This window comes from Etheostoma spectabile, chromosome 13 (genome assembly GCF_008692095.1).
Source record: "Etheostoma spectabile isolate EspeVRDwgs_2016 chromosome 13, UIUC_Espe_1.0, whole genome shotgun sequence".
NCBI lineage: Eukaryota > Metazoa > Chordata > Actinopteri > Perciformes > Percidae > Etheostoma > Etheostoma spectabile.
In genome coordinates, this window is record NC_045745.1 from 25,863,025 (window position 1) to 25,886,001 (window position 22,977).

At 39.6% G+C, this 22,977-nt stretch overlaps 2 protein-coding genes across 4 annotated transcripts in view; one reads left to right on the forward strand and one right to left on the reverse strand.

The window, feature by feature from the left end:
* Positions 1-6,574, forward strand: part of LOC116700229 (serine/threonine-protein kinase PAK 3) — a 28,843-nt gene extending 22,269 nt beyond the window's left edge. For both annotated transcript variants that reach the window (XM_032533235.1, XM_032533236.1), the window contains 7 exons: positions 753-801; positions 923-1,035; positions 1,954-2,071; positions 2,297-2,396; positions 2,588-2,784; positions 2,932-3,069; positions 3,235-6,574. In XM_032533235.1, coding sequence (XP_032389126.1) covers positions 753-801; positions 923-1,035; positions 1,954-2,071; positions 2,297-2,396; positions 2,588-2,784; positions 2,932-3,069; positions 3,235-3,324 — 805 coding nt within the window. In that variant the 3' untranslated portion in view covers positions 3,325-6,574. The remainder of the gene's footprint in view (positions 1-752; positions 802-922; positions 1,036-1,953; positions 2,072-2,296; positions 2,397-2,587; positions 2,785-2,931; positions 3,070-3,234) is intronic.
* The window catches only part of LOC116700228 (calpain-5), a 22,766-nt gene continuing 6,268 nt past the window's right edge, over positions 6,480-22,977 (reverse strand). The window contains exons 2-15 of one of the 2 annotated variants that reach the window (XM_032533233.1): positions 18,773-18,777; positions 18,475-18,597; positions 16,128-16,316; positions 15,760-15,891; positions 14,372-14,580; positions 13,800-13,992; positions 13,528-13,718; positions 13,052-13,129; positions 12,761-12,956; positions 12,555-12,677; positions 10,123-10,325; positions 9,531-9,652; positions 9,282-9,418; positions 6,480-7,326 (exon numbers count right to left, since the gene is read on the reverse strand). In XM_032533233.1, the coding sequence (XP_032389124.1) occupies positions 7,144-7,326; positions 9,282-9,418; positions 9,531-9,652; positions 10,123-10,325; positions 12,555-12,677; positions 12,761-12,956; positions 13,052-13,129; positions 13,528-13,718; positions 13,800-13,992; positions 14,372-14,580; positions 15,760-15,891; positions 16,128-16,292 (1,932 nt within the window). In that variant the 5' untranslated portion in view covers positions 16,293-16,316; positions 18,475-18,597; positions 18,773-18,777 and the 3' untranslated portion in view covers positions 6,480-7,143. Of the gene's footprint in view, positions 7,327-9,281; positions 9,419-9,530; positions 9,653-10,122; positions 10,326-12,554; positions 12,678-12,760; positions 12,957-13,051; positions 13,130-13,527; positions 13,719-13,799; positions 13,993-14,371; positions 14,581-15,759; positions 15,892-16,127; positions 16,317-17,517; positions 17,598-18,474; positions 18,598-18,772; positions 18,778-22,977 lie in introns of those variants that run through there. The other variant, XM_032533234.1, reaches the window with a different exon arrangement.

A 22,977-nucleotide genomic window follows, 5' to 3' on the forward strand; every position in this document is an offset into this window, starting at 1 on the left:
CTCTCTCTCTCTCTCTCTCTCTCTCTCTCAACATGTCTTTCTGTGTTTCACACATATGCACAGATAAAGACTGTGCAGTTGTTATCTGTTCTGACATTCTCACTATTTCCATATTTGATCAGGAAGCTCCTAGGTTAAACATTAGATAACTGTCTATTTACTCTCTGCTACTATCTTTAACCTATTAGTACCAGGAACTATGCATCATTATTCATAGCTTCTGACTAAACACAGGTGTAGCTGGCAGCAAGAGAAAGAATAAAGACCAGAAGAACTAAGTTCACGGCTGAATGTGTTTAGTATCATGAGATACACTTCCAAATAAGGATGGAAAGGCTGCATACCATTGCTTTGGCCTGCTATTGGTAACCATAAATTTTCTGGTATCTTTGTGCTCATCACTTTTAAGGTCATTTAATAGCAGTTACCTTTCTTTGGTAAAATACGCACAGATTGTTAGTGAAGAACCAAAATATTACTTTAACTCATCAAGCCTCAGGTTTAATCAAATTACGATAGGCAAGTAGTCTGTGTTTTTTTTAAGTAGTAAATGTGATGCATGCAACTTGGAATTGGTCTTTGTTGAAGTATATGCTACACGTCTCTTGAATCTCTTCAATAAATTACTCCATTTTCAAAGCCACCTTACACTGTCTAGACTAAACAGTAATACTATAACACCATTTAGTTTTTTGTCACTAAATAATTTAAAACAATTAAATGGATGTGACTCTAATCTTGTGTTTCACCAGAGCGTCCGGCACTGTGTACACTGCCATTGACATAGCAACGGGCCAAGAGGTAAGTCAGGTTCTGATGTTGATTATATAACATTCCCACACTGTATATTATTTATTTTTCCTTACTAAGCCATCAGGCATTCTCGTGTTCTGAGCTACAGATTCCTCATCTGTTTTCGCAGGTGGCCATCAAGCAGATGAACCTGCAGCAGCAGCCCAAGAAGGAGCTGATCATCAATGAGATCTTAGTGATGAGGGAAAACAAAAACTCCAATATAGTGAACTACCTGGACAGGTGAGGTTTTGCATGCAAGGTCACATATCACACCAAGTAAATATATTTTCCTAGTGGCGTCTTAAAATGGCTTATTTTGTCCAGCCAGCAGTCCAAAACCTAAATCTATTCAATGTTATATAATAGAGAGGAAAGCCGCAAATCCTCACATTTTAATAGCTTGAACCAGCAAATGTTTGGCATTTCTGCTTAATGAAGGACTATTGATTGACAAGTTGCTGTCTATTACTGTTCTCTAACCAAAACATCAATAGCTATATAGCACAGTTATTATAGCATTAGTGGCAGATGTAAAATAATTGTTTGCATGTTTTTTTTTTCTAAGATGGCTAGACATTAAGAAGCTCATGCAGCACTATCAATGTATTTAAAATTAATTTGCCAATAGCAACTGATTTTGTGGTTAGAACTCAGAAAAGGTCAGACATGTTGTTACCATAAATTACATTGAAGGATCTTCTGAGCTGTTCAGATCCTTTTCATCTTGTTCACCTCCTTCTTCTTTCTCCTTTTGCCTTTATATGGTGGTCAACATTCATCATTCGGTACATGACTGCCACCTACTGTTTTAGAACGTGGAGAAGAATTTTAGTACACAATTACTCAACACAAGACTTTTTGCATCTGTTCCACTCGGATCAGATTTCATATCATTGGTCTTTCTGCTGCTGTTCACAGCTGGCAGTAACACGCTTGAGCACCTTCTGTGTGTTGTAGTTGACCATGCATCATGAGATCCACAGTGCATCTTGAAATTTAAAGATGCTCTTTTTCTTGAGAAGTTTTGTTCTGATTTTCTGAATATGTGTCAACCAGCGTGCCTTGATTATTAATTTTTAAAGCAACGACTGAACTATAAACCTCAATATGAAATGCATGTCACACTAAAACTATATTTTTCATTCTCGCTTGTTTTAGTTACTTGGTAGGAGATGAGCTGTGGGTGGTGATGGAGTATTTGGCCGGTGGCTCGCTGACAGATGTAGTGACTGAGACCTGCATGGACGAGGGCCAGATTGCTGCAGTCTGCAGAGAGGTAAGAGAAGTTTTGACATCAGCAACACCACCCACTATTTCTATGGCTACGACAAGCTGAACCTTGCATTTAGGTGGGCACATTCAAAAAAAAAAAAAAAAACTGTGAGTACTTCCCCAGCCAGGAGAAAATGACTATCCAAATGTGTGTGTAGTACAGGCTCCCCTTTAGTATGTGTGGGTATCAATTAAGTATATTATTAAGCTTTCTTTTCTCTATCTTTAGTGTCTTCAAGCCCTGGACTTCCTACACTCCAACCAGGTGATCCATAGAGATATAAAAAGTGACAACATCCTCTTGGGGATGGATGGATCCGTCAAGCTCAGTAAGTCTTCGTGTTTTTGTTCAAACATGTAAATTAGCTTTTGGCTTCAGTGTAGTAGAGTTACAGTAAAATTGCACCATTTCTGAGAGAGAAGTGTTTGAGATTTACTTTATATTAAGAGAGATGGTAGTGTGTTAAATGAAAGACTATAACACACCACTGCACTTGTCTCCCTCTATCTCCCTTTGCAGCCGACTTTGGCTTCTGTGCCCAGATCACTCCAGAGCAGAACAAGCGCAGCACGATGGTGGGAACGCCCTACTGGATGGCACCCGAGGTGGTGACTCGAAAGGCTTATGGCCCAAAAGTGGATATCTGGTCCCTGGGGATCATGGCAATAGAGATGGTGGAGGGAGAACCACCCTACCTGAATGAGAATCCACTCAGGGTAAGACACAAAGTGCAACCACAACACAGGACTCATGTTAGCTCCCTAGTGGTCATACAGTATGCATGGAGATTAAATATTCAGTATTCTTTTCCTATGTTGCCCTTATGTCATGGTCTCATGGTTTGACCTCATCCATCTCACCAGGCACTGTACCTGATAGCTACCAATGGGACTCCAGAGCTGCAGAACCCAGAGAGGCTGTCATCTGTGTTCAGAGACTTCCTTAACCGCTGTTTGGAGATGGATGTGGACCGCAGAGGCTCTGCCAAGGAGCTTCTCCAGGTAAAAGCGAGACTAGATCCTCAATAGCGGTCATGCATACACACATACGTTCATGTCTGGCAGATGTCAATATCATTGCTAAATGCCAACTATTCATAATTCTTAATGTGCATACATCTCTCTTTGGTACCACATCTCCATTATTATCCTGTCTGTCTTCTGCAGCATTCTTTCCTCAAACTGGCGAAGCCTCTATCCAGCCTGACGCCTCTGATTGTAGCTGCGAAGGAAGCCATAAAGAACAGCAGTCGCTAGGGTGTGACCTGTGTCCCCACCCGAGAATGGAGCCCTGCCTGTGATGTGTGCGTTCATGGGGGCAGGGGCTTGGGTGTATGGATGGTGGGTGACGTTACAGTGACAGCACAAGGAGGGGGGGAGGGGTTTGTGTGACTTACCGTGACAGCACAAGGACAAATGACCCCCAGGCCTCATATGTAAGACGGACATCTGGCCTTGCAGCCTCTCGGGCCCATGCTGCTGAAAAGACCTTGCCTCCTTGTTTACTTTTCCAGCACTCTGTACATGTAGAGCAGTCCATCACAAGTATGTGTGCGTATGTGTGGGTGTGTGTGTGCGAGTGTGTACCAAATCTGCACATCTCTTTGTGTCATATGTCTTGTTTGGCAGCAGTCGCTTCCCAAACCAAGAAATACAGTGAAAAAAATGAAAAGAACACATGCTCATTTTCAAGCAGAAACTTAAGGAGCAAAGAGGAGAAAGTGACAAAACTAAAGAGCCTGTGATTTTTTTCCCTGCCCAGCTTTGGTTTTCTTTCCTCTAGTCCTTCCATGGAGCACAATCAGGCCAAACTTACACCTGCAGTGACCAGCCGATGTGAGAGAGTGACTCTGGGACTCTGGACCCAACCTTTGCCTGCATGACTAATGGCTCTGTGGAGAAACATTGCTACTCCTCCGTAGATTGTCTCATCTCAAGGTGGCATATTTATGTGTGTGTATTTGTGTGTGTGTGTGTGTGTGTGTGTGTGTGTGTGTGTGTGTGTGTGTGTGTGTGTGTGTGTGTGTGTGTGTGTGTGTGTGTGTGTGTGTGTGTGTGTGTGTGTGTGTTTGTGTTTGTGTGTGCGCGCGTGTGTGTGTGTTTGTGTGTGTGTGTTTTTGTGTGAGTTTGAGTGAGTGTAGGGGTGCAGCTACAGGGGAATAAGTCACTAATAATTTCACATGACCTATGCCAGCTTTAAACACCCTTCATTAGTACACTTCATATCAGTGAAGAGATACGGGTCCCATATTTCATTTGAGCCAACTTCTTTCAGACAGTCTCTGCCATAGAGTCACTGGTATTCAGGTTACCGGCAGTTAGTTTGCTTATTTTCTCTCTTAAACTGGCTACATAATATCAAATTTAATGTTGTGTCAAATTCAAAATACTGAAACCAGAACATGTGTGACTCAACTGTAGCTCACACATGCAAATATTTAATTTTGGATATAATATACAGTACATACTTTTTTACTAATTTTAAAGAGAAAAGTGATGTAGTTAGATACATTTGATTGCGCTGAAATAAAGATTATATGTTGCATATTTAAATCAACATTAGGTACTGAACACTTCGTATTCAATGTGGTAGAAATGATCAGAATGACTTCCAATCGATGTCAGCTTCATTACAAATGCAAGCAATGTATCTGCAAATTTGACAGATATTTCTAACATGCATTTGTATGGTACATAAACTGTAGTATTCATAGTGTACAAGCATCTCAAATGGGATTTTCCATAGATATGGATTTGTGTGGCTTTCTAACCATCTATCTTAATTAATGTCAAAGAAAATTTTTAATAGGTATGTGATAAAAAGAAAGACAAATACTAGATCAGAGACTCAACAGAAATTTAATGATGGATTGTCATTTTTAAAGATGCTGGCACACAGTGAACCAACATTTCAGCCTTTTAAATAAGCTCATTTTCGACAACAGTGGCAAATAGAAGGTCATGTAATTATTTACCTTAAGAGAGTTGAAGGTCTAGTGCCACACATTGTCACAGTTTCAACAAACTGCAACAAGTCGTGGAGGGAGAAATACATTTTCTTCATCTTCAATCAAAATAACTTTAAAGTATACACAGACATTTTGATGAAACAAGTTATTCTCTTTTTTTCCAGAAGCACGAGTGATTACTTATAAGTGTTGTGTGTGTCCTTTTGTCTTTTAATGGTGTCTTATGTGTCTTTTTCATATGATCTGTATTGTAGTGAGTTTTTGGATTGCGCGGCAGATCAGAGAGGGGGAATGTTATCCACTGAGCGAAGTAGTGGAGTGGATGTCATTTTATGATTGTACCTTGTCCTAATGAGCACTGAAAACAACCAACCTAGTAGAGGTTCATGTTGTTTGATAACATTCCTGCCATACCTGGGTAGTGTTTAAACTCATTTCTGTACAGACAGTATCTATTCTGTGTCTGTATTTGGTAGCTTCGTCATGCATTTCCCATGTAGCATCACTCTGTGTGTGAGCGTGTGTGTTTGTGCGTGTTAGGAGGCTACCTCAATCTGCACTAGAAGAGGCCTCACTCATGTTGTCCACCTTCATTGTGAGGTGCAGGGTAGCTGCTCAGTCATGTTGTACCTCCATTGTACAGCAAATGTACAGAAGATGGAGTGATGTTAGACAGGAGGATGCAACAGAATTCATGCATGTAAAACAAACTATACACTGTATCTCATCTTCAAATAGGTTAAGATTGTTAGGATATGTATGTATGTAAATATGCCAGGAAAACACCCCTTTTTCAGAATTATGTAACTTAAGAGGACAATAATCAGGTTGCTCTATGGTATGTATCAATAAATGTTTTGCACCCTGAACATCAAAAAAGAGAAAAACTAACATGCTGGCACTCCTGGATCCGGCTTTTCTGTTTGGGCTTTATCGGACACTCCTTCATCTGGACAGAGAGCCGATGAATGCAGCACTCTGTGTGCGGGCCCACACAGTCTGTCCTGAGTACCGCTGCTGAGTGTTAGTGCGTGCGTGTGTGTGTGTGTGTGTGCGCGGTAGGTGTGGATGGCCTGACAGGAAGCTTTGCTGGCTCCTGGGACGTTTGGCCTCTGCCCCCCCATGTACAGGTCTGTGAACTATGAGCACAAAGGTGAATTTCGGGACAAGAGACACCGTTGACGTGCCCCTTTTTCTGTGGTTGCTCCTGTACATTCCTATCTTCTGAATGTGTAAACCTGTACACGTGGTGTGAAAATTCCTCTATTAATGTGTATCAAGAGAATGGAACAAAGATAAAAAATGTTACTTTTTAAATTATTATCATATTATTATTATTATTACTCTTATTACTGTCTAGCTTTGTAAAACTGCTGATCCATCTGGCATACCTCAGCAGGCCTTTCCCCATCTTTGAAAAAGGACAAATGAGTGACGGGGAAATGAGGTTTTGGATAAACTATTTTTATTTGTGGTTGAAGCAATAGACTTTTTGAACTTTGAATTGTGCATGGCTGTGTCTTGAGTGTAAAAAAAACGTTGCAGTTTCGAAACTGGACTGAAATAAAAACAGGAAGAAAACCAGAGTTGTGCTAATGATTGTAGTCTATTGTGATTCTTAGGTTGGATTTCTTTTAATTCTTTATGCCATTTAGTGTCTTGCATTGTCTTAATAGTCATGAAAATGAAACATGATATGAACAGATGAAAAAAGGAGCATGTTGTGAATTACAGAAATGAAAAATACATTAATTATAAAAATTGTAACACGTTAAGACTTGAATGACAAATTATTGACATATCACAGTATCTATAGGGAACATAAAAAAGAATAACTTTACAAAAAAATGTTTTATAAGTTACACAGGCATCATTTTAAAAGTAATAGGGGTAACGGGAATTGACATTCAGTCAGTACAATGGTGCTGCTCACCTCTCAACTTTGCAAACAATTCACCATCGTGCACATAATAAAGGAATGTAATATCACACACAACCAGGGACTACCATGGGTACGGGGCTTTGATGACGGCACATGCCAAGTAAGATGTTCACCACATTGTTCAGCAATCAAGAGATCCAGCCCTCTCTGAATTCAATGCCGAGATCACATGGCGGTCAGCTCAGTAGAAGTGATGATCCTCAGACTGATTTTACCGGGCATCTCGTCAGGTGTCCGCTGTCCTCGCTTCAACAGCTGAAGCCTCTGAGGGCCAGAGGAGTCCTTCACTGACCCGGACAAGACCACTTGGCCCATGAACGTATCCTTCACTGTGTTGCTGTTCCATACCTGAGGAAAACCAGTAGAGTATGTATATAGGTAAGAGGTTTGCCGCCACATATTACAAGATGACCACAGATCAAGGTGTTGGTGACTCTGATTTGAATATGTTGCAATAATGTCATCAGGGAAAGATGATGTCCTTTTCTCTCAATTACAGCCAATTACAAGCTGCCATTGCATCTGTCAGTTGATTACAAATGCCATATGTGAGCTTTTCTACTTAATGGAATCAGTCTGCTTATTATATTATTTTTATTAGTTATTGTGAACAATATACATATATAGAAGTTGTTTTCTTATTAGTCTGTATTACATTTTATTTTAAGGTATGAAAGAATTGCTAAATAATTGAAACTAATACTGTTGTGGTGCCCTGCCACGCATAACCGTTTTTAATTTGCATTTTTTGAAATATGTTAGGTCCGTATGCATTTGTGTTATGTTTTCAATGTGAAAATGAACGGCTACCTCCTTTGTCAGTTCTAGCCACTGAAAAGAAACAAGCGGAGAAATCAGGCCAATTACAAAAGCTGGTCAGTCTGATGTCATGTTGCCTGAGCTCATTACTATTCAGTAGCTCGCCAGTAGTGCTGGGTAAAGGATACTGATAGCTGATCTCTTTGGCTAGCTGTTAGCCAATCAGAGTCAAGCAGCTTAGCTCGTTGAATATTAAGGAGAACTTGCCCAAAACAAGCTGAGTCTTCCTGCAATCTTTCTATACCACACTAGAATGGCTTGAAAGAAGGTAACCAAGGCATTTTTTTACTCAAAAAATGTTACAGAGGCCATGGTATAACTTCAGTCATTACCACAGAGTAATGCAAGACATGTGGCAGGGCACCTTTAAAAGCACTGTAAAGCCAGATTTAGTTGTAACAAAACCATACTCATTACTAAATCACATTAGTATATTAATAATCAGCTTAAGTATGCAGTGCACAGACCTAACCAAGGGGCGGGGTCATCTGAACTGTTCTGAAACGATGCATGAGCTCATGGGATTTTCCAGCTTGCTCCGTCAGTGGTGAAGGAGTTGGTTAAGGCTAACTCTATGAGGCTAAGCCGACGTCACAACTACACTTTAGCAATACGTTATGACAGCTCCAGGATGGCTCTGGGCAGATCCGATAGTTTTAAACAAGGAAGTTAACACTTGTCAATGGAGAGTGGCCAGGTTCACAGTACAAATAAAATGTAGTTTGAAAATAATTCTGGTATGACCAGTCTATGAAATTACATGAACTCTCTAGATTTTAATGTGTTATTTATAGCTGCCTTTTGAAACAAGGCAACAATATTAAATGTTTTGAAAATGATTATATGATCAATCATCAAATCATTCAAATTCATCATCGCCAAACAACACCAGTTTCTGAACATAGGCATACTGAGAAACAAAGAGAGAGTTGTGTGGAGCTGTGGGTCTTAATTAGCTTTGAAGCAACTCAATTGGCAATGGCTTGAATGTAACAGACATTTATTAATATCAAAAGTTACGCACTGAAGCTTTAACATGCTTATTTTAGACAACATGACACTCCAGAAAAAAAAAGTATGTTTACTAACGATTTTTAGTAATGACTACTAATGTAAACTTAATTTGTCTACTGCATCAACGTGCCACTCATTGTTAATACATCTTAACCTGTTAAGTTTCACCTTGTGTAAAAGCTTAAGACGATTTAAGGCAAAAGCTTTCCACGCAAACTAGTTCAACTAATTTGGGATAACAGTGTGGATTGTTTGCTTTGAAGGATTCTGCAATAGACTGAAAACGAAAACAAATTGGAGTATTGATTGTTGCATTTTCTGGTCTTTGAGCTTGAAATTAGTCTGTTTTTCTGAGTCTGTTGACATTTTTAGGATACATGGTTTCCACAGTACAGTAACCCACAATCCCCTTGCACTGCCAGTCACCGAGATTAATTACACTCATCAGGACCAGAGGGATGCCATCTTACCTCCACAGTTATGGGATTTCTGGGCTTCTTCCTGTAGAAAATGGCGCTGGTTATAAACTCTGGTTGCAGGGTGTCCTTCTTGATGGTGGATCGAACCGAATGGCCCTCACAATTTATGATCACATAAGGGTCTGCACCTGCATGAATACATTAGAGTCTCAACTTAGCAAACCATATTGCACTACAGGCTGATTACACTGATTAGTACATTTAAGGTAAAAGTCTGGCTTGTATAAAGTCACTTTTAACCTCCTGTATTGTCCTGATTCTGCAGCTCCTCAGCTCCGTGGACGTAGACGTGAGTCACAGCTTGAGGGTATCCAAGGAAAGAACTCCAGCATTTTATCTTTGGCTTGTCCTCTGTCAACTCCCTGTGAGAGTAGAGGAGAATTTAGGCACCACGAGAGGAGTAGAGTTCCTATATCTTGGTTCTCTGACATTAATTGACATTAAGCCAACTTGGATGACCTGTATGTGATTTGGTTCTGTGTTTAGGTTGGCCAACTAGATTGTCAGAAACAAAATCTGGCAAAACAGAATCTTTGGCCAAGAAAAGCATTTAAAATAATTTCATGTGAACATAATTGTATAATCCAAGTTCTCCAAAACAGTCATTTGGGTGCTTTCCTTAGACATCCATTAATGTCTGAATTGAACAATTCAGACAACAGCTCAACGGCTTAGTTAAACAGCTGTGTTCTCGCTTCCACTGCAGTGTCTCTTAAAACCTGATAATTATATGAATGTTACATTTCTGTCTGGCAACATAAAACCCAGTCATGCTGCTATTTACGTCACACACGGTCACTGGTTCAACATCAACTCTTCATCACCACTGTACCTGCAGCCTGATTCCACATCGGTGAAAACTCGGATCATGTAATCCCCTAGCTTGTAAGGCTCAAAGGTGGTGGGGATTATGATGTAGCGGCCCTGTTGGAGCATGCATCTCATAAATACTGTCCGAGCATTGATGTAGGTGGATGTTTCCACACATTGTTGGGTCAGGATGTCGTGCATCCGATACTTCCTGTTCAGTTCCACCTGCGAAAAAGGAATTTGGGCGTTATTTAGTGTTCATTTAAAGATCACTGAACAATTAGCTGACTTTACTCATCAAATATAAAGTCTGACAGGTGATTTTAACACTGAGTGTTACGTGCATTGTGTTTACATGTGCTCCATTAGTCTGGTTATGTGTTTGCAAATGTAAACATCTGGTTTTGAGACACCTGGATAGACTACCAGGAGGACCCCAACAGAAACCAGGACACTGTGGCTTTTGAGTACTTGATTTAGGTTTTTGAGCACTCTTTTATGGCACATAACAAAGTGGCTTATAGCGTGAGAAATCAAGATACAACTGATGGTCGGACTCTTGGATTCTGTTAAAATTATGTAAAAAAGATATGAACTTATATTTACTGTAAACATCATATCCCAAATATAATCAAAACTGTGATGCTCCCAAAATGTATGTAGAATGTGATGCATGCATAATATACAGTATATACACTTACAACAAATGTAATTCAGAGTCATTTACCAACTAAATGCCATACAGGCATTGAACACAGAATGAATGCATCAGTGAACACATACTATTTTATAAGATCTCATTTAACTTATTTGCCGCAACTTTCCCATTTACACAGTAGATAATATATTGTATACTGCATATTCTTCATGTTATTAATTGTGTGCTGTGTAATGTGCATTGTATGTACCTATGCTGTACTTTGGAATACGCCAAAGTCAATTTTCCACGGAGGTGGACATGAGGTCAATCTAACCCCGAACCAAATTCTAAGGCTTTAAACTGCACCTAGAGTACTGATAAGTTACTGTTACTGATTAAAAATAACATAAGTCTGTACCATTTTATCAAAAAGTAATATAATTATTGCACTGGTAAGATGAATGGTGTGTCAATTAGGCAAATATAAAAAGGTTATACTGCATCTCCTTCTTTTAGAGCAATTAACAACTAGTCGTAGATTAACATAATAATCATAGCCTCCTCCAGGCTTTCACTGGGCTGCTGTGATGCCCTCAGGTGTCAACTAATTCATATTTTCATGTGAGTTTTTGTTCATAAATGGCAATAAAATTACCCATTGCTGTATGATTGAAAGTCCTACAACTGGTATACTTCTCATCAGGAAAACACAAAGTGTAGTGGGTGACAACATAAGAAACCTAAAATGTGGACACAGTGTCATCAGATAAAGACCATAGATGACAAGGATTAAATCCAGGTTCAGGCTCAAAGCAGCACAGGCTGTGTACTGAGTTGTTAATCACATGCTGCCTGTGGCATCAGCATTTATTTCTGTCCAGAACCTGTCCCTTTGGCACCGCTTCTGTCAGAGTGATGAGAATGTGTGTGTGTTTGAATTTAGCCAGATCTCTGTCAAGTAAATCACATTACAGGAAATGGGATGTCAGTTTTGCAGCATACGGTTAAATGGCCTCATTTGAATGTGACAATCTAATCCCAGCAAGTAGGATACAATTTTGTTTGGCAAAGTAGTTTTGCAGCTGCATGAGAAGATTCCATTGACTTTGCAGTTTAACGATAGTTAAGACCTCTACTGAAACACAATATTGAATTGCATTTGTCTATGTAAATATTGCCGTTCCAGACATAATTATATCCATTGAGGTTGTGGTTTCATATCTGTTCAGTGTAGTGTAATGCCAAATACCATATTTGACCACAATGCATGATATTTCTATTATGGCTCCAGAAGCACTGTATTAGAACACAGGCAACTGAACTCTTTGCACATTACTGGGAGTCTAAAGGAAAGGGTCACTAACTGGGTTTGGTTCCGCTGGGTTTTTCAGCTTGAAACAATCTACTAAAGTATGTGCATGTGTTTAATTGTGTATGACTTAGCCTCTTGTGAAAATAGTCTGCTTTTGTTTTGATAAACCATATCGAGCAGTATCTGCCTGCCAGTAAAACCTTAAACTGTTCACTATTTGCTCAGCAAATGAGTAGAAAAGCCAAATTCTTTGACCAAAATAAAAGCCAAATTGTGATTATATGACTCTGTTTTAGCCTCAAGTAAACTGACCTTTGACTAACGACATTTCCTCTGTCATGAACTGATCTGAGTCTCGCCATAATCTTTGTGCAAAGTTTCACATACCCTTCAAATGTTAATAACTAGTCTGCTGCTTATCTTGCACCGTGCATATTATAGATCAGTTATCAACTGTTCATTAGATAAATAAAGTAAGTGGAAATGTTACAACATATGTTACCTTGAAGACACAGAAGCCAATGCTTAGATTTTCTCCTTGACCAAACCTTCTGTTGATCTTCATGTCTTTCTGTTGCAAGGTGATCAGAACTTCATCAGCCTCCTTTGTAACATCAAACAAGTACTGTAAAAGAAGTTCAAATGGAGTGAATATAAATGTATACATTGCATGAACACAGGTGATGTGAGGAGTCCATTCAAGAGTACCTGTGGGTTCTGCAGGAACGTCGACTTGTGGTTAGCGCAGCCACCGCAGCGGCTTAAAAGTGGCTCTGCGTGTTTGGTCCAGCTCCCAAAGTGCACAACCTCATTCCACGTCTTATGGACACTGATCAGCGAAGTGTTGAGAAGACGGCAAACATCTGCATCTTCAAAGAACTTGCACCAGTCTGTGAATGACATCCTGCGGATGTGAAGACACAATGCATTAATACACTCTAAAAGAAGAGATAAACTCCACAGGTGGGCTGTTGTGATTGGATGAACCTCATCACTCACCAGAACTCCCCATCATCTTCTACCACGATGCCAAGTTTGCCCCTCTCCGTATTACCAACCTTTGACCATTCCTCAGAGCTGACAAACAGCAAGCAAAGCAAAGGGAGATGGTTAATGCTTATGAAATGCTTATTGATACAAACAAGTAGTTTTAAAGTTACAATGCACCTTCAATAAGATCCACCTTTTGAGTCATACAATGTGGCTAATTTAGTATTTTCCTTTTTAACAAAGAAGTGTTTTAGTAGTCAAATTAAAGAGGTTACATCAAATGTATATGACAAGATTGTGTGACCACTCCTGCAGCATTATTGACTCCTCTGCTGTCCCACCACGTTACCACTATTACCATACCATCTGAATAGTTATACACAACCCTGGTAGAGAGTTTCTGAGTAGGAGTGCACACCGTAGAGCTCTTCCTCGGATCAGAGCTACAACAGTGGAGAAAATAATGAATTGGAAGCACTTCTCACCTGTCACTCCAGGCTCCCTTCCACTCACTCTTGCCCCAGGGGTTCCTCATGCGGATCAGAGAAATAGTTTCATTCTTGAAATAGGCCAGCAGCCCGTGACCCAAACGCACTTTCTTCACTGCAGTTACTGAGTATGCGTGGCCTTTCACCAGTCCGTTTGCCATTTTGTGTTCAATCTCATGAGGCTGTGCCTGATGATATTATAAAAACAACTGGTCAGTATCTCTGAAGTACAAACACAAAGATGCAACATATTCACAGACAGCACAAACCCTAATGGAGCAGCTAATGATTCCTCCCCGGTCGTAAACCGTTAGCAGATCCTCAAACAGCTGGTCCTGTTTTTTCGGGTCCTTGTAATAAGCTTCTTTCTCCAGGTTGATGGCTTCAGCCACACATCCACTGAAATCCACCACAGCGTCTCCGGTGTTTCCCCCCTCCAGGGACTCATAGCAGCCATAGAGCCTGGACACAGAGAGTGAAGGGGAATCACAAGTTTAGTTTGAAGTTGGATGTATTTCAGAAATATGGAAATATAACACAGTTAAACACATGAATGGACTCTACATATGTGCATTAGGTTTTGCAGCAATACACAACATCATATGATACAACACTTACTTTCAAAATTTCATGGGCTTTGTATAATATATAGAATGCAGCAATAGTTGTATTGTTTTTTATGCTTTGCAAATATTTGGTTATTATTAGTAGTTTCAGTATTAATACTTGTAGAAGTAATTACATTTTTAGGTTGTTTTATTTAATATAAGCTTACATTTTTATAGTATCAACCAGATCTAACTAAATAAATACAAATCTGTTTATGTTTAGGTTTACTAACTTGGCGTAGGCTTTCTCCAGCAGAGCACTCCAGAATTCGTTGTTGTCTTTTGAGTGACAGTAGATGAGTTCACCGTTGATTGTAGGCAGCCGGTCGTCTACCACCACATCCATCCACTCTCCAAACACCCAGAACTGAAAGTGGAAGATTCCGGCATAGTTCTCCGGTCGTTTGGGATCCCACTCCTGCTCCTTATAGTCAGGAATAACCTGGAAACACACACACACACGCACAGAGGCACACGCACACACACAAACACACACACACACACACACACACACACACACACACACACACACAGGTACCATTAAATGCTGCTGATGTTTATTTCACACAAAAAATGTAATATTACACAAGGAATGAATGTAGGTGCAGTCTACTTTTTTTATACATTTTATAATTTCATAAACTCCCTTTTGCAGTGTTATGTGAAGGTCACTCTTCTTTCAGAATCAAAATATTGTAAATGTTAATCCAAATTCATCAGCTAAAAGTAGGACTGTAATAATGTGTTGATGGCTTTTTAAAGGTCCTATACTGTAAAAAGTAAGACTTCCATGTCTTTTTTCATTAAGTAGACGTTGGATGTTTTCATGTCACATCTATACTAGGTAGAAAGTGTTGCTACAGTGCTGGTACAGTCATTCCCCGGCTGCAATGAGGGTGCAGAGACTCCGAGAGTATAGCTGCAGATGACCCAGAAACACTGGCCAATAAGAGCAGACTTGGCTTTTTTGGGAGGATGCTCAAAGAGAAAGGCACTTAAGCGTGTTTCAGAACCTAAACTTAAAAATGAACAACATATGGGACCTTTAAAGTTCATAAAATTGTAAAAACAATTGTCAAGGGGGCACTTAACTTATAACCAGAAACAACTTTTTAAAGATTAAAATTATGAGAAAAAAGTATGTGACACTGGATAGCTTCCAAAGACTCACACAGGCTATCAGTAGAATTGTGATGTTCTCTGACATGTAGTGGAAACCTCTGTGACATTTGCCAACAAAATGTTTCTGAAAAGAAGTTATCCTCTTCCATTATTGTCAAAATTGCCCTATTTTTATTTTTATTTTTTTAAGTATCAATATACTTGCCTGGAAATCGTACAATATTGTAGCTTAAATTATACCATCTACCAGGAAAAATAAAAGTAATTAGGCAAACTAGTTTGGTTCAGCTGTTAATAATGTGTGAATTCCCCTCAGATGAATTCTAAGATGAATTTCTGAGCTGTCTGCTGGTTACTTGTTCCAGCCCTAACCCTTTACCTCAGGGCTGCAGTACCTGCCATTTGCTTATCACAACTGCAATACATAAGCCTCAGTAATATTTGCTTATGCCATGACCTCGGCTTACACTTTCAGAATAAAGAAACCAAAGTAACTCACCTTCTTCCAGAGGTTTGGCTTCAAAGCCAGACAGGAGCAGGCAGCAACAAACCAGCAGTTTCCCACAATTCCCTGGTTCAGGTCATGGGAGCTGATGCCCTCCACAAACATACGGGGCTCATTGCTTATCTCCTACAACAGAAAAATGAACGTGAATGACTTTACACACTTTTGTGGTGTGGTGGTGGTCTGGTGGTATTTTGACTGTAACTACGAAGCTTCAACTCTGCATTGAATGTGTAAAATTTAATTTCCAAATCATTACATTTACATACCACCTCACGTGGTATAGTAAAATATGACAATGTTCATCTTTAGCAATCATTTTCCTTCCCTGGTGACTGATCACCACCTCCTGTGCCACTTACCTTTGGCCGTTTCCACTGCACATGACCAGGAGGTGGTTTCCTAAAATACAGTGATGCATTGACGGCTGGGAACTCTGGATCCTCAAACAGCGTCTTGTTGTTGATGCAATCCCTCTTCAGGTCAGAGTAGTGCTGGTTTTTGTACGGGACAGCAGAGGAGAACATGGTCCAGACACTGAAGCCTCACAGCTGCAGAGTGATAACAGACACCAGACATCTGACTTTTAGTGTTAAGTACTTTATGTGGGAAGGATTTCCCGCTAACTTCTGAATAATTTTTGGGCAAAGCCTGCTGATGTAGCCTTTGAAAACTCTGAACTACTTTATTCACAGATCAACAGCCGACTAACATGTGACCCAGACTCCCTCCGGACAGTCTAGTCTAGAAATATACATCTTCATTAGAACAGTATACCAAGAGCCCACAAATGGAAAGCTACATTTCTAAAGGTATCTCACGAAAGCTGCCATTTGTTGTGAAATTATTTTTAATAGCCGGATGTTCTGAAAATATCACACGGACATGTGGAATATGAATCGTCTTTTCCTTTTTCAATTTTTTTATCCATCAAGACAAAGCAAAAAAATTACACATCGGGCTCCTTGGTAGCTCACCTGGTAGAGCACATGCCCATTTAGAGGTTTACTCCTTGACGCAGCGGCCACATGTTTGACTCCGATCTGTGGCCCTTTGCTGCATGTTATTCCCCCTCTCTATACCCTTTTGAGTCTTAATCTGTTCTATGAACATGAAGGCCTAAAATGCCCAAAAAATAGGACCTAAAAAAAGTACACTTCCTTCACACATCAACACTAGACAACAACGGCTGCCACCGTACATGCGATCAGGACTTTATGGATCAGTTTTGACCTAAACTGTCCATACTAAGTATTCCAAAGAACAACATGAATTGTGTTTAAGATTGGATTTCCCCTCAAAAAGAATATATTATATCATACACTGTATGTCTATGAAAGAGGAAATGATAAGCAACACAGCTGTTTTCTCTAGAGAAGGACGATATTTTAACTCTTGATCTTTTTGTCCCCTCACACTGACCGCTTAAGGCTGCGTTTGGACACTACGTGCCAACATAATCATTTTGGATGAATCTTGATATTTTACATAGTATTTTCCAAGAATAACACATTACAAAATTCAGAATTGAATTGACTAGCAGCAGCAAGAAAATGAAAAGAAGTTGGTTCTTCACAAGAAGACCCCATAAACATGTATTTTGTGTTGTAGTAAAAAGAGAGAGTGAGAGAGAGAGAGAGAGAGAAAGGAAATGCCCAAATTATGTGACAATGCATAGGATAAATATTTGAAAAAAACACTAGAAGAAAAAAAGAAACAGAGAGGAGAAGAAACAACAAATGGCCACCGTACCTTTCAGACAGCAGCAGTAAGGCACTGATTCCTTCCTGCACTACAATAAGGAAGTTCCCAGGTGCTTTACCTGCCTGTGTGGCCCTCCCACTCACAACTGGCCTATTTATACATGTGGATTGTTAGAGCCACACCTAAACAATTTGTTGTACTCCAAAATGGATTTCATTACCTCCTGGTATTATTGTTTAACATGAGTGAAATACCTTCAGGTGGCGTAGCATGATTCAGTGGCTCTGGATGAAGGGGGTTGAACAAGGCTGTGAGCCTGTGCGGGTGTTATCTGTTTGAGAGTTCCTGGCAAATGTGGTCAGGCGGGTTATTTTTGGTGGTCTATTTGCTCTTCTTTAAGGGACCACACAGTAAGTGTAGCACACGTTATTTGGCTGAAACTTTCCTTTCTTATGTCGACGTCCCTTTTCAGTTTTTGGTCCTATACTCTCTGTTTAATCTTTGTTGTTTGTGCGAAGGTGACAGCAGGTCACATTCCAGACATTTCCATCAAACAGGCCGGTGCACCGCGGTGATGTTAGGGACATTGTTTTAGTTTTTTTTCCGTGTTGTCACAGCAAGAAAATGAACACATCAGATCAGATAAGACAGCAGATATCCTCAGGCTGCAGCCACGGTTACATATTTTACATTTCAAAGGGGAGCTTGTACTGACCTTTACCTGACAAAACCTTTTAATAAAGTATAAAAAGGCTAATGGAAAAGAGCATTGTAAAACACCAGCCCATGTCATTTAGTAAGGAAGAACAGGAGTGAGGATTCGAGGCAAGAAGATATCTAACAAAGTATTTAAGTGAGGGTAAATAATCAAATTACCCACACAAAATGACATGAGTATTAATACAATGAAACCATATTGAAGCAAAATGTGCAAGAATGTTCAAACTTAGATAAAGAAAACAAGTGTAGACTTGAAATACTGGAGAGGTTAAAGGCAACACTCACCTGTAGCAAGGTTTCTTATCCCCCAGTGATGAGCTCAAACACATCCAATGTCCTCTGGCTCCTGAGATGTGTTCAAATCAATCCCGCAATTCTCTTATAAGATCTTTTACACACAACAACAGCCTCCTGAGTTTCAATTGCTGGCTATGAGGATTTTCCCGAAACACATTGATTTGCAAACTGCCTGAAAACTGGTCTGATGAGTACCGCTCTGCAGCAGCAGGGAGGGAAGGGGAGACTGAAATTGTACACCTTCACTCCGCCCACCCAACTACTCATAGGTATAACATGTTAAAACCTGTTCTGTTCGGTGTCTGTTCTTTTACAGTGATGAAAGAAAGCTCATATTTAATGTCTTACTGTACGGGCTGATTGTTTTATCACATGTGTCTCTGTTAAATTATTTGTTCTGTTTTGTTCTACCTCACCAAAAAATGAAAGGATCTTCCAGTTACTTTGGGTCAGCGAAATAGAACAAATAGAACTGATAAGCCATGTACTATCTTCATACTGTAAGGGATTTGTGGTAATAAGACAAACTGGCAGACTCTCAGTGGTCGGGGCTTAACGCTTAAGGAGCACCAGAGGCACTTTGACTCTCTCACAAGGACACATCCAGTCTGAATAATTCCAGCTTGGAAACTTGGTAAAGAAGAATGTTAGTAGAGGGCCAACAGTAATAAGGTAATTTCATGCAGTAGCATGAAGTAGAAGTAGACACAAAGAAGAAGAAAATCAAATAATTTGGATCAGCAGTGATGGGAGAGAGGACCAATGGGAAGTGTCAGAGATGATCACAAGTTCATGAGAAAAGGCATGTTTAAGAGAGGATGAGACACAAATAGTCACAGTCTTTCCCTTGTGGGAATCTATTGTACTGTACATGTTCCAAGAAAACGTCATGCTAAATCAAAATGACATACAGTAGTTTTTATGAGATGATGGTCATGATCAAACAAAAAAAGAAAATGAGAAGCAATGACAGAACTTCCACTTCTTGGGCGAATTACAGGATGTACATTATTGCTAAGTATTTCAAAACTTCTTTCAATATTTAAATAGTCAATTCAATTTACTGTAAGTTAACAACCTCCCTCAAACAAAGTACATTTTATTTATACAGCCCAATATTACAAGGTCTTGAATGGCTTTCCTCTTGTATGGAGCCCCAAGGTGGCCGGAAATAGTTCAATTGGGTGCCATTGTAGATTTTTTCGAGAGTGTGTTTTTCTTAATGCCATTATTTCCGCTTCTGTGTCACTTTGTATTTCTTGTTTTTATTTTCAACCCGTTCTCACTCCCAACTCGTAAAATGTAAACGCGTGGGCAGTGCCGGTCAGCGTCACATACAACACAAAAAGCACCCTTCAGTGTTTGTATGAAACGCACCGAGCAGAGCAGCATCTCCGCCGCGCTTTAAGATTACGTAGTATTAGGAGCGACAATGGCAGCGAGTAGTATGAAAGCCCAATGTTCTGCATCAAACAACGCAGGACTTTCACCCCTGAAACCGGGGTTCTTGTCCCTTTCCTGTCCCACAGAAATGTTCATTATAAAACCCCACTGTCTTGTTTCATGGAAGCGTACCTTTTATAAGCCCACCCACGATCTTTCGCTTAACCTAACTGTCCCGTTCTTGTGCCGCATGAGCATCCAAAGTGATGTGAATAGTCCCTGAGACTTTTAGCGTCAATAACAACGCCAAACGCTAACTGGTAACATTTACTAGCAGTTTAATTCTCTTGCTTAACACTGGCAGGGAGAATGTGATTGGCTGAAAGGTGAGGGAGTGTTACGGGTGACAATAGTTCTCTCAAGTAACAATATGAAAATAGAAAAGGATATAATGAAAACATGAATGTGAAGTATGAAATTAAAGTGTCATTGGGATGGCATTATGCCATAAAAACGCATAAAACATATCAAATGAAATGGATTTGTTCAATTATTTTATAATATATTGGTTTACATATGTTTTACACAATTTATTAATATGGTTATTTATTTTATAATGTCACATTCATTTAAATTAATGACAGTAATAATAATAATATTAATACAAAGTTCTACATGTACAAGGCAAGGCAGCTTTATTTGTAAAGCACATTTCAGCAACAGGGCAATTCAAAGTGCTTTACACAAAATCAGTTAAACAGATAAAACACAAGTACAAACAGTTAAAAATCACAAGCATTAAAAACTATAAAAACCATGAATAACAGTTAAAACAAAATAGAAACATTAGGACACCTAAAACAACAGAATAAAAGTTACAGTGCAGCATAAAATTTAAGAATGAGCATCATTTAAAGAAAGGCAGCCTCAAAAAGAAGGTCTTCAGCCTTGATTTACAAAAGAACATCAGATAGTAATGTGACATTTACTGAGTACATTCATACTGACCTGAAGATAAACCTTTTTCCTTTTCCCGCCAAAAATATATTTATAAAGTAAAATATTTCACAAACTGATGAGCACACTGAATTTAAACTTTGCAAAGAGGATTAAACCTCATGTCGATTCCTCTAGTGCCACCCTGAGGACAAACAGTACAACCACACCGCTAAGGCTCCACAAATTGCACAATTATTGTATGACTCTGTTGTACTCTGTCAAAGCGTTAGTATTGTGGGATGTAAGGAACACCACATCACATCAGTCTCTTAGGGATGTTAGCGGAGATTCAGACACTTCTATGTGCCGTTTTAAAAGAAGCCGCTGACAGCTTTCTGCTTGTACGTGCACAGCTCTGTTCACAATGATATATAACATAATTACACTATCCCTCATCTTTGTAAAAAAAAAAAAAAAAAAAAAAAAAAAAAACAGAGACAAACCTTTGTGATATATAATGGATACTGTGTTTGACTTATTAAAACAGGACAGGTCAAAGAGAAATATCTGTCCAGTCAATATTTGTGAACACGAAACAATTTTTCTCAAAGTCAGAGGGTGGTGAACTTTAACCCTTATTGACGTCAAGATTAGAAATCTGGAAGTGATCCCGAGAATGATAAGTGGGTTGGCCGTAAAAGCACAAAGTATTTGGCACACGGGTACATTCTCTGGCACAAAATAGATTGCAGAGTCCACAATGTCAACTGAGCTGCTCAGAACTTTCTATAATAGCAACATCAAAGAGTAGAGTAGCCTATTGTTCTCACATATTGATTGGTCTATTTTAGGACGTAGGAATTACAAAGGTCAAATCCTACAAAAACCGCTTCTAAAAAGTCTGTTTACCAAAGCTGTTCTTCTAGTATTGGCTTCAAATTTGTTGAGTTTCCTGTCATATTTACCAAAGACCAAAGGGCCACATGTCTCATAAATAATAATTTTGGCAGAATGGCTAATAAATCTCATTCTTGCTTGTTTGAAATAATATTAAGTATTTCATTTGATCTCAAATAAATGACAATGAAAGAACCTGGTTTGCTGCATAACATGGAGAATTTGTGTTTAATCTGAGCCGATGACAACCCAGACAACCAGACCCTGTGCAGACATCATGCAGCCTCACTGTGGATTTTGTTTTTGTTGCTGATGTTTTCAAAGGTTTCATGGCATGAAAATTTCACTTTATGAGTTTTTTTTAACATTTCCAAGTTCCCCCAGCCGGCCTATGGTCCCCCAGAGGCTAGAAATGTCGATAGGTGTAATCCGAGCCCTGGGTATCCTGCTCTGCCTTTGAGAAAATGAAAGCTCAGATGGGCCGATCTGGAATCTTGCTCCTTATGAGGTCATAAGGGGCAAGGCTACGTCCCCTTCCTCTGCTTTGGTCACCCAGAGATATTGGCCCATCCATGAGAGAGAGACTTCATGGCTTTTTAAACAAGTAAAGGGTAAGTTGGTTAGGCCAAATCCCCAGCCTCCAACTCCACCCCCCCCCCCCCCCCCTCCTCCTCAAAAGTTCAGACCAGAAATGGCACGTCCTAAGGAAAGCTCATTGTAGGACTGGCTCTAGTGGCTGTGTTCTGCACCAAGGGATGAATTTTGGGAAAGAGACTTCAGATATGGTATTAGGGGACCACTAAGGTTTATATGAAAGCATCCAAAAAGCACCATGTCATGGAACCTTTAACATTTTAATCTTCCAAAAAACAGGCATGTGACCTTGCATGAATGGTTGGCAACAAAGACAGACATTCAATTATCAGTGCATGTGTTAAAAATTAACAGTATGAGATAGTGGCTGATGACAACATAGTACCTCCTGTTTGCTGTTCTTCATTTTTGGCAGAGTGCCAATCTAAAAGTTGATTTTGGTGAGGCAGGAAGTCAACTTCATTTGCATTCAAATTATTTCAGTGACGCTTCAACTCTTGCCTCAGATGGGACTTCCCATTAGGGAGAAGTTGCAGCCGGCAGATGGCAGGACATCATTCATTTAGCCAAATGGGCGCCTCTATACCGTACAGTTGTGTTCAAAATAATAGCAGTCCAACATCATAAACCTTATAAATCATTTTTTTTGGCAGAAGTGATATTTCTACATGGCAAATC